The sequence below is a fragment of the Pseudophryne corroboree genome, chromosome 9 (genome assembly GCF_028390025.1).
Source record: "Pseudophryne corroboree isolate aPseCor3 chromosome 9, aPseCor3.hap2, whole genome shotgun sequence".
In the NCBI taxonomy this organism is placed as follows: Eukaryota; Metazoa; Chordata; class Amphibia; order Anura; family Myobatrachidae; genus Pseudophryne; species Pseudophryne corroboree.
In genome coordinates, this window is record NC_086452.1 from 348,139,497 (window position 1) to 348,152,269 (window position 12,773).

The 12,773-nt window shown below is 41.7% G+C and overlaps 1 protein-coding gene across 5 annotated transcripts in view; it reads right to left on the reverse strand.

The window, feature by feature from the left end:
• Window positions 1-12,773, reverse strand: part of CYTH4 (cytohesin 4) — a 310,041-nt gene that overhangs the window by 134,635 nt on the left and 162,633 nt on the right. For all 5 annotated transcript variants that reach the window (XM_063940648.1, XM_063940652.1, XM_063940650.1 and 2 more), the window contains one exon: window positions 129-241. In XM_063940648.1, the coding sequence (XP_063796718.1) occupies window positions 129-241 (113 nt within the window). The remainder of the gene's footprint in view (window positions 1-128; window positions 242-12,773) is intronic.

The following is a 12,773-nucleotide window of genomic DNA, read 5'->3' on the forward strand; positions in this document are numbered from 1 at the left end:
TTTACTGTAGTATAATAAAATGCAGGTTTTAAAAAATAAGACAAATAGGTAAAGTTAGTTTTCATTATTTTTGCAAGATTTTTAGCAATCATTTTTTTTTTATTGTCATCTAATGTGCTTATAATCACCTGTGGACTTGATGGTGTCTGGGTTACACAGGCAGTAATGTTTTGAGAAAGTCTCCATTATGCGGTCAATCTTCTGGGCTTCTCCTGGTAACCTAAAACTTCCCAGGAAACGCCTGCAAAGGGGCATTGAGTAAAAAGAGTTAATTGATATTTTTGGCTACTGAAACACAATAGTTTTTGCTGTAGATTAAAAGTAAACAGAACTGGGATTTGAGAGTTAATTGATGACTGTGCATGCCTTATTGGAGAGATTTATAAAGAGCTCTTAAAGAAAATGCAATGAGATATTCTCATAGGCATTTCTATAATGGGTGCAGTCTTTACGGTGCTAACGTGCCCCTAGGTCCAGGGGGACCCACACTGCACACCCTGCACCCATATATTATACTCACCTCTCCGGAGTCCGCGGTGGCATCCCTGCAGTGTGGACACAAATCACTTGGAAAATGGCCACCGCGGCCAATTCCAAGTGACTTGCGCATGCACACTGGAGATGTCCCCGGGAACAAGGCACGTGTGCCATGTTCCCGGAGACCTGCGCATGCACAGTAAACTCTAGCATTATGCCAGAGTCTACTTGCTACTGGAGAGGTGAGGGGTCGGCAATGGAGGCTGCACGTGGGTCCCCTCCTCTCTTAAGACAGCCCTGGATATTCTGTATACAGATGTAGCCACCTTTACCTTGACTGGCTGAGGCGTTTGTCCCGATCGAGCATACGCAGCGTACCGGGGCGTAGGGAGGCGCGCCTAGTCACAGAGAGACTATCTAATCGCACGGAGGCAGACAGAGCGTTTGGCATTACCTTTACGTGTAATACCTGCGATCTTCCACCAGATGTCGCTTTTTACAATCACCACTGCGCATGCGTGTGGTCTCCCGTAAAATACAATACTGAAATATATAATAAGGACTACTTTACTAAGGCGTCTCATTACGCTGCATACAGTAAATACTCATTACGCTGCATTATTTAATACAGTAAATACTCATTACTCTGCATTATTTAATACAGTATATACTGTACAGACGCAAATAGTACAGCATACAGTATATGATCCATCTACAGTACTTTATGAATATGTGAGCAGACAAAACAACATAAAACCAGTAGTGTACACTGTCGCAAATGGACGTGTTAGAAGTTCACTATTGCCTCTTGAGATTAGGAATTTTGTACAGTATGTTAGCGTCCTAATCCCGTAGCCATTACAGCATAATCAAAACCAATGGATTTATTCATCTGTCTGCGGCGAAGTGGTGAAGTGTTCCACTTCCTATACTCAGAGTCCTGAGTTCGATTCCTAAAGTACGAATGCATGTTAGTTTTTTCCAGACACTTTATTATTTTTTTTATTCACATAAACTAGGGCAAAGCTGCAGGAGCGGTTCTACTGTTAAGGTTCTATGCACCATACAGTACACATACAATTCTGTAGCAGGGCAGACTCAATAGAAATGGCTACCACCTATGACTCCTTGCCCCACGGGGGCCCTAGGCTACGGAGCAAGTAACTGTCCAGATTTTGCAGGCTAAGGGGCAATGCTGAAGGAGCGTCACAATCCCCTAGCTAAAATACACAGGGGCGATAGGAATAAGCGAGGTCTATGCACATTACGGTACACCGGACTCAATCGCATAGCACACTGGCAAAATGGCCACCGCCCCTGAACCCCCACCACGTGGCAGGCAGCACTTGGATATGGAGTGAGAGATGGCATAAGTTCTGCAGGCTACGGGGCAATGCTGAATGAGCGTCACAATCCCCTAGCCAAAATAGACAGGGGCGATAGAGATAAGCGAGGTCTATGCACATTACGATACACCGGGCTCGATCGCATAGCAAACTGACAAAACACACATTTTACATAAAGCAGGTCAAAGCTGCAGGAGAGTTTCTACTGTCCCTACCCCCATCACACTTCCCCCCTGGGAGCCTGCACAGGTCATGCCTGTGGACAGGGAGGGAGTTATTCCCATAAACCAGGGCAAAGCTACAGGAGCGGTTGTACTGTTAAGGTTCTATGCACCATACGGTACACATACAATTCTGTAGCAGGGCAGACTCAATTTAAATGGCTACCGCCTGTGACTCCTAGCCCCATGGAGGCCCTCGGCTATGGAGCAAGTAACAGCACAGATTTTGTAGGTCACAGGGCAATGCTGAAGGAGCGTCAGAATCCCCTAGCAAAAATACACAGTTTCGATAGGGATAAGCGAGGTCTATGCTCTTAACGATACCCCAGACCCTATTGCATCACAAAGTGACAAAATGTCTAAGGCACATGAACATCCACCTTGTGTCAGCACTCAGCTATGGAGCGAGTGACGGCACAGGTTTTGCAGGCTTCGGGGCAGTGCTGAAGGAGCGTCGGAATCCCCTAGCTAAAATACACAGGGGTGATAGGGTTAAGCGAGGTCCATGCACATAATGCTACAAGGCGGGGGTTCATGTGCCTCGGACATTTTGTCACTTTGTGATGCCATGGGGTCTGGTGTATTGTCATGTGCATAGACCTCGCTTATTCCTATCGACCCTGTGTATTTTAGCTAGGGGATTCTGATGCTCCTTCAGCATTGGCCCGTTCTTTGAACGTGGTATTTTCCACTGCCTCGCCCTACCGCCATCCCACTTTCCCCTTCCCCCTGGGAGCCTGCACAGTTCATGCAGTAGACAAGATTTATGTGAAACCTGTGTGCACCCTTCCATTGAATGTATAACAAAGAAAAAAAATTATAATAAAGTGAATGTCACGGGAACTCGGACGCTCATACTGTACATGTATTTCAAAAGCACGGTGTTTATGCATTGTACATACTTCCTTTTACACAATTAGTTGCGTCTCCATACACAATATTGCGTCTGCATACACAAGTGTTTTAACATGTTCGTTTTTGTCTATAAAAACTATTTATTTATATTGAGAACTCTCACCGTCTGACCATTGGTCACCATCTATTAACATTATAGTCGTCACTGACCATTTGCCAGAGCTGTAGATTAATCTGCCGCTATATGATCGAAAGTACTGGATTAGTGGAGCATTAGCCACCCAGTGGTGGAGATGTGTAATGCATGCTGAGTATCTAGAATCGCCTCAACGCGCCTGCCTGTGATTAAACTCAGCAAGCTAAGCTATCGCCTTAGCGTGACTAAACGTCCGTCTAGGCGGAGAATCGGTCAAGATAAAGGTGGCTACATCTGTACATTAGTGGAGAAATGGAAATGTTGCCTTTTTCTGTAGAATTGTTCTTTTTGTATTCCATAGTCTATAATATAGTCACTTCCTTATGCTGAGTAAAAGATGGGTATAGTTTAGTCAAGGCTACAAAAGTAATACTGTTCTATCTGAGTGTGGATTATTAGATCTACGCTAAAAAGGTCTACCGTCAATAGGTCTACCACTAATGGAAGACATGCATTAGGGGTCAAAAGGTCAACATGGAAATGGTCGACACAAGAAAGGTAGGGTGTTTTGACATTTTCCTGCCCCAAACAAGCCCGTTAGTGTACTGAGTCCCCTCGCATGGCTCACCTCGCTCGCCATACTTCGGGCAAGGTGCCTCGCTCCGCTGCAGCAGTGCTTGGCACAGGTTACTATTCCAAGTCGTAGTTCACAGGGATGGTAAAGTATGAAAAAGTTGAAAAAAATGAAAAATAAATAAAAACACTTGTGTCTACCTTATGTGTGTCGACCATTGTCATGTCGACTTTTTGGCCCTGTCGACCTAATGCATGTCTGCCATTAGTGGTAGATCTATTGATTGTAGACCTTTTTAGTGTAGATCTATAGTCCGGATGCCGTTCTAGAATACTTGTGTTTTTTCCAACAGAATCAGCACTACGCATAAGAAGAAGGAAGTTATCTTGGCCCTCATTCCGAGTTGTTCGCTCGTTCTTTTTCATCGCATCGCAGTGAAAATCCGCTTAGTACGCATGCGCAATGTTCGCACTGCGACTGCGCCAAGTAACTTTACTATGAAGAAAGTATTTTTACTCACGGCTTTTTCTTCGCTCCGGCGATCGTAATGTGATTGACAGGAAATGGGTGTTACTGGGCGGAAACACGGCGTTTCAGGGGCGTGTGGCTGAAAACGCTACCGTTTCCGGAAAAAACGCAGGAGTGGCCGGAGAAACGGTGGGAGTGCCTGGGCGAACGCTGGGTGTGTTTGTGACGTCAACCAGGAACGACAAGCACTGAAATGATCGCACAGGCAGAGTAAGTCTGGAGCTACTCTGAAACTGCTAAGTAGTTAGTAATCGCATTATTGCGAATACATCGGTCGCAATTTTAAGAAGCTAAGATTCACTCCCAGTAGGCGGCGGCTTAGCGTGTGTAACTCTGCTAAATTCGCCTTGCGACCGATCAACTCGGAATGAGGGCCCTTGTCTGAAGAGACATAGAACATCTGTAAAAATATACAATTTCTTAATGCATGAAAAAAAATATTTTTTATGGAATTAGAAAATGAGAAACATGGTTTTGTTTTATATTCTATAACTAGCTGAATACCTGTGCTTCGCTACGGAATTTCAAGTATTTCCGTGCGTATAACTGTCATTTTGAAGTACTTCCTGGTAAACTAAGACCACCTGTCCCCAGTAAGGCAGCAGCCAGCAGCAACCGAAGGGAGCAGCCCAGAGACAGAGGGGACGTACGCTGCTGGGAACCTCCCGGGATCATCCCCCTCCCCAAGCTGGACACAGCAGCCAGCATCGGGTACACCAGCGGGGAGAGATCTGTGTTACCCGGGAGCAGTGCCACCGTGCCCCTCAGTGTCAGTTGCCTGTACAGTGACAGTAGTAGTTATAGCGGTGGTGGCTGTGCCGGGGGTGGTCACAGGGAGCAGCGACCCTGATGCGATTTATCATCGCTGCCGCTGTGTATCCGGGGACGGAGCCGCATCAGGCTGCTGCAGATCAGTTGGCGGATAGAGAGTAGCGGAGCAGAGAAAGGATGTTAAACATGGAGAGCCTGGACTGGGTGGATCTGTGTGAGAGTCTGTTGACGTGGGTAAGTGTGGAAGCAGCAGCAGGGCTGCCCCATAGCCCACCCCTAGGCCCTGCACACACTGCCGACTACTGTCATTGTTTCATCACCCGAGCTGGATGTAGTCTATGCGGGAGCTACTCCCCCTGGGGTCACTATGTAATGGGCCTCTGGGCTATATACTTGTCAGTTTGATGCTTATTGTGCCAGCATAATTTGACACTGTCTGTCATTTTGGACATTTTATTTTTCACCCCTTCTCACCCCCCATGCTGATGGGGGCTGAACTTGTACTTAAACAGCTTTGGGAGTGTCACTATTCATCTCCGCGCCCCGAAAAACTATGAATTTTTACATGTCACCCCCTTCCCTAGGGGTGCTAGGGGTGTCTTACCCCCACAGTATTTTTTTCCAGATTGTAAGGCATATGTGTATAAAGCTTGGTGTAAATTGCTTCAGGCATTCCAGAGTTATGCTGGAACATACACACATACATACATTTTTATATATATATATATATATATATATATATATATATATAAAACACGACATAGCATATTGTACCATTGTACATTCATTCCATGTTCAGATGCCTTCACTTGTACAGATTCTTATCTTAAGATACCAACAGCATTAAAAAAAAAAAAGACTTCCTTAAACAAATAACTATACTTGGAGGGAGATTTATCAAAACTTACAAAGCGGGCAAGTGAAGGTTTGCTCCCAGCAACCACTTAGTTCCTAGAATTTGATTGGTTGCTATGGGCAACATCTCCACTGGTCTTCTTTGTACCATTTAGTAAATCTCCCCCATAGACTATGAGGTCTATTTACTAAGGCCCGGATGGAGATAAAGTAGACGGAGATAAAGTACCAGCCAATCAGCCCCTAACTGCCATGTTATAGGCTGTGTTTGAAAAATGACAGTTATGAGCTGATTGCCTAGTACTTTATCTCCAGCCACTTTTTCTCCATCCAAGGCATAGTAAATAGGCCCATATGTCTTTAGTTGGTTTTGATCGAAAACTCCTATTTATTAGTGATGTACAGTACTTGGCAAATTGTAATGTGCCTACTAAAGGCACATGTCCACATAAATCCCAGTTCTTAAATGATAAAGCAAATTTGAATGAAGCTAATCATTATTTTAACATAGATAGTCATAGGTTCTGGAATGGGGGGAGGGGGGGATGGGTGGTTTGGCAAGGGAGCGTCTGGGAGCCTTTCTGTGTTTTAGTATTAATATATAATATGAACTCATCCACCTCTTTCTATGTGAAGTTAAAATGTCTATCACTCCTTATCCTGGTAATCCTGTATGTTTCACCTGTTTCTCTCGCACAGAAGCTTATAGCTAGGTTACAAGTTGGTAGTGCGTAGTCTATTAAAAAGTTAATGCAGTTATTGATCCAAGCCCGACGCTACCCGCTCCACAGAGTCTGCAAAGCAGGTAGGCACCGGGCTGGACAGGCGCTCTCTCTGCTCTGTGACCCTGCCACTGCGCCTTTCAGGGCTGTTTTACACACACACAGGTTTTTACTTTGTCCGGCTTTTAGCCATCCGGCAGGGTCTTTCACACACAACAGCTTTGAGCCGTTTTTAATGCTGTGCGCACTGATGATGCTGCTTTGCTTCTATTGCATAGAGTGCTTGTCCACTTAGAATTAAAAAGTTCTTCCGCCCGGATTTTATATGTGGACTATAGCTCTGCATTTAATACAGTTGTTCCATCTTCATTGGTGAGCAAATTGTTAAATTAGGGTCTGAGTAATTTTATTTGGCGGAGGATCTTGGATTTCCTGACAAATAGACCTCAGGTTGTCAGGTTACAAAATCAGTTATCTAGTGAACTGGTGGTACAGGAGTGCCCCAGGGGGGGTGTTTTGAGCCCCCTGTTGTACTTTCTGTTCACCTATGATTGTTCATCAAGTTCGAACTCAGTTCACATAATTAAGTTTGCCAACGACATTGCCATAATTGGTCTTATTAGTGATAATGATGAGTCAAATTACAGATTTGAAGTAGCTAAATTAAAGAAAATAGTTTTGTTTTAAATGTTGATAAGACCAAAGAAATGGTTGTGGACTTTAGGAAATTACATATTGAATTATTTTTTCCCTTAGGTTTAAATGGTCAGGAGGTAGAGGTAATTGAGACCTTTACATTTTTAGGTTTAAACATTTCAAAGGATATGTCCTGGAATGTGCACACTCAAGCTGTTTTAAAAAAGGTGCATCAATGTATGTTTTTCCTGAGAAAGCTGCATATGTCTGGTATGTACAAAGAGGTATTGGTAAAATGTTATTCTTGTATCATGGAGAATGTTCTCACTTTCGGTATTTTGGTCTGGTTCGGCACATGTTCTGTTGCGGAGCGAAGATCTCTCCTAAGATTTATATCAACTGCAAGTAAAATTATTGGTGTAAGCTTGCCTAGTATAAATGTTGTGTACGAAAAGAGGCTTTTTAATAAGGTAAAAAGTATTTTGAGAGATCCTTCGCACCCGAGTTGGGGGATGTTCTCTATGTTACCATCAAAAAGGAGATATCGATCCATCTTGTGTAGGACTTGTCGCTTTAGAGGAAGTTTTTTTCCACAGGCTATAAGTGCCCTAAATAGTAACAATGGGGGTCATTCCGAGTTGTTCGCTCGTTATTTTTCTCTCGCAACGGAGCGATTAGTCGCTAATGCGCATGCGCAATGTCCGCAGTGCGACTGCACCAAGTAAATTTGCTATGCAGTTAGGTATTTTACTCACGGCATTACGAGGTTTTTTCTTCGTTCTGGTGATCGTAATGTGATTGACAGGAAGTGGGTGTTTCTGGGCGGAAACAGGCCGTTTTATGGGTGTGTGCGAAAAAAACGCTACCGTTTCTGGGAAAAACGCTGGAGTGGCTGGAGAAACGGAGGAGTGTCTGGGCGAACGCTAGGTGTGTTTGTGACGTCAAACCAGGAACGACAAGCACTGAACTGATCGCAGATGCCGAGTAAGTGTGGAGCTACTCAGAAACTGCTAAGAAGTGTCTATTCGCAATTCTGCTAATCTTTCGTTCGCAATTTTGATAAGCTAAGATTCACTCCCAGTAGGCGGCGGCTTAGCGTGTGCAAAGCTGCTAAAAGCAGCTTGCGAGCGAACAACTCGGAATGGCAAACAAAAATTAAAAAATTCATCCACTCGCTACTCGTGAAAAACAGCTTAACCGTGTTTTGCATGTTGTGCCAAATTTGTAAAAAAGCAAAGATGTTTCCGTCTCTTACTATGACAAAATTGTTGAAGTCCCTTGAACTATCCACTAAATTAATACCTGCTGCGTCCTATATCGAACTTTTTTTAAATATCTGGCATAGAACATATTTGTCACCACACCGTAGACATCTAATGGGCTTATTGGAAGACTCTTCATGTCCTAGATGCGGTACACAGCAGGCTGAGTTGTTTCACTGCCTATGGGAGTGCCCCATAATCCGGAGATTCTGGGTTCAGATATGGAGATATGCTACTCAACACTTAGTCAACTATTTACCGCTTACCCCTGAATGGGCAATATTTGGTATAATGCCGGAGGGTACTAGGGTGGCACAGGGTGTTAAAAAGTTAGCAATGATAATTTCTGCAGCAGCCAAAAAATTTATATTACAGATGTGGATACAACCCTCGGCCCCGCCAATGTCTCTTTTTTTAGGGAAGATCTTTTATATTTTCAGAATGGAATGGCCGGAGGCATCCTTACAAAAAGAAAGGTTTACCATGAAATTTTTCGAGACTTGGGAAAGCTACATAGAAACTCTGTCCCGCCCATTAAAGGAACAGGTGTGGAGATGCATTAACAACACTTTATGGTACGAAACTAGAGTTCATGGACAGGACCCCCCAATTTCACTTGATGCAGATTAAAAAATTTTTTATCAGGTTTATTTAGGGGGGAGTATAATGCTCTACTTTGAGAGAGAGTAGACGTAGATGTTGGTGTGGGCATGGATCCGGACTCAAACTGTTTGTCTTTAATGTTTGAAAGAACCTTTATTGTGACTCTAATATATATCTTGGCTCCTATATTGGTTTACACTGTTGCTTTATTCTTACTACGTGATAGACGGATGTGTATGTTACAACTTTCATTGACCGTATACTTTGATGTACTTTCTTGTGAAACTACTATTATGCTTCGACTGAAATAAAAAGAAAAGGTTAAAAAAAAAAAAGCAAAGATGTAAGTGGACACATCTGTATATATATATATATATATATATATATATATATATCAAACTGATGGGAGGAGTCGAAAACTAAAAGGAGGACAGTGTGAAAACTGCTGGGCTGTTACAGAGAAAAGGATTAAGGATATAAGAAAAATAACTTTACTTTCTTTGCAACGTGATGGTGGTAGTGTACATTGTGATTTAACATTCTCCAACACAATTCGTTTATATTTTGATCGATACCCTAATTTCTATTGCGCAAGTCCACTTCTGTGTATTTTGTTGATGTAATGCTGTTTGCCCTTACTTGAATACATTATCTATTGGAAGAAACCCTCTGAGTGCTGTCCCTTCTACATATATATTCTAGAGATGAGCGGGTTCGGTTCCTCGGGATCCGAACCCCCCCCCCGAACTTCACCTATTTTACACGGTTCCGAGGCGGCCTCGGATCTTCCCGCCTTGCTCGGTTAACCAGAACGCGCCCGAACGTCATCATTCCGCTGTCGGATTCTCGCGAGATTCGTATTCTATATAAGGAGACGCTTTGGAGATTGAACGGAGAGGACGTGGCTGCGTTCTCACCCTGAAAAGCTCCATAATCTGTGCTCAGTGTGCTGAAAAAATATCTGTGTTCTGTGTGCTGCAAATAATCTGTGCTCAGTGTGCTGAAAATATCTACGTTCTCTGCCTGAAAACGCTCCATATCTGTGCTCAGTGTGCTGCAAATATCTGATCAGTGTGCTGCATTGTGGGGACTGGGGAATACCAGTATATAATATATACTTTTCTATAGCTTCTATACTGCTTGTCAGGACACACATGAGTCACAGTTACACCACTCTGTACTGATATACAATAATATATATATTTTTCTATAGCTTCTATACTGCTTGTCAGGACACGTGTCACAGTTACACCACTCTGTACTGATATACAGTAATATTATATATACTTTTCTATAGCTTCTATACTGCTTGTCAGGACACAAGTGTCACAGTTACACCGCTCTGTACTGATATACAGTGATATTATATATACTTTTCTATAGCTTCTATACTGCTTGTCAGGACACGTGTCACAGTTACACCGCTCTGTACTGATATATACAATAATATATATACTTTTCTATAGCTTCTATACTGCTTGTCAGGACACATGTGTCACAGTTACACCGCTCTGTACTGATATACAGTAATATTAGATATACTTTTCTATAGCTTCTATACTGCTTGTCAGGACACATGTGTCACAGTTACACCGCCCTGTACTGATATACAGAAATATTATATATACTTTTCTATAGCTTCTATACTGCTTGTCAGGACACATGTGTCACAGTTACACCGCTCTGTACTGATATACGGTAATGTTATATATACTTTTCTATAGCTTCTATACTGCTTGTCAGGACACATGTGTCACAGTTACACCGCTCTATACTGATATACAGTAATATTATATATACTTTTCTATAGCTTCTATACTGCTTGTCAGGACACATGTGTCACAGTTACACTGCTCTGTACTGATATATACAATAATATATATACTTTTCTATAGCTTCTATACTGCTTGTCAGGACACATGTGTCACAGTTACACCGCTCTGTACTGATATACAGTAATATTATATATACTTTTCTATAGCTTCTATACTGCTTGTCAGGACACATGTGTCACAGTTACACCGCTCTGTACTGATATATACAATAATATATATACTTTTCTATAGCTTCTATACTGCTTGTCAGGACACATGTGTCACAGTTACACCGCTCTGTACTGATATATACAATAATATATATACTATTCTATAGCTTCTATACTGCTTGTCAGGACACATGTGTCACAGTTACACCGCTCTGTACTGATATATACAATAATATATATACTTTTCTATAGCTTCTATACTGCTTGTCAGGACACATGTGTCACAGTTACACCGCCCTGTACTGATATACAGAAATATTATATATACTTTTCTATAGCTTCTATACTGCTTGTCAGGACACATGTGTCACAGTTACACCGCTCTGTACTGATATACGGTAATGTTATATATACTTTTCTATAGCTTCTATACTGCTTGTCAGGACACATGTGTCACAGTTACACCGCTCTGTACTGATATATACAATAATATATATACTTTTCTATAGCTTCTATACTGCTTGTCAGGACACATGTGTCACAGTTACACCGCTCTGTACTGATATATACAATAATATATATACTATTCTATAGCTTCTATACTGCTTGTCAGGACACATGTGTCACAGTTACACCGCTCTGTACTGATATATACAATAATATATATACTTTTCTATAGCTTCTATACTGCTTGTCAGGACACATCTGTCACAGTTACACCACTCTGTACTGATATACAGTAATATTATATATACATTTCTATAGCTTCTATACTGCTTGTCAGGACACATGTGTCACAGTTACACCGCTCTATACTGATATACAGTAATATCATATATACTTTTCTATAGCTTCTATACTGCTTGTCAGGACACATGTGTCACAGTTACACCGCTCTGTACTGATATATACAATAATATATATACTTTTCTATAGCTTCTATACTACTTGTCAGGACACATGTGTCACAGTTACACCGCTCTGTACTGATATACAGTGATATTATATATACTTTTCTATAGCTTCTATACTGCTTGTCAGGACACATGTGTCACAGTTACACTGCTCTGTACTGATATACAGTAATATTATATATACTTTTCTATAGCTTCTATACTGCTTGTCAGGACACATGTGTCACAGTTACACCGCTCTGTACTGATATACAGTGATATTATATATACTTTTCTATAGCTTCTATACTGCTTGTCAGGACACATGTGTCACAGTTACACCGCTCTGTACTGATATACAGTGAGATTATATATACTTTTCTATAGCTTCTATACTGCTTGTCAGGACACATGTGTCACAGTTACACCGCTCTGTACTGATATACAGTGATATTATATATACTTTTCTATAGCTTCTATACTGCTTGTCAGGACACATGTGTCACAGTTACACCGCTCTGTACTGATATACAGTGAGATTATATATACTTTTCTATAGCTTCTATACTGCTTGTCAGGACACATGTGTCACAGTTACACTGCTCTGTACTGATATACAGTAATATTATATATACTTTTCTATAGCTTCTATACTGCTTGTTAGGACACATGTGTCACAGTTACACCGCTCTATACTGATATACAGTAATATTATATATACTTTTCTATAGCCTCTATACTGCTTGTCAGGACACATGGGTCACAGTTACACCGCTCTGTACTGATATATACTATAATATATATACTTTTCTATAGCTTCTATACTGCTTGTCAGGACACATGTGTCACAGTTACACTGCTCTGTACTGATATACTGTAATGTTATATATACTTTTCTATAGCTTCTATA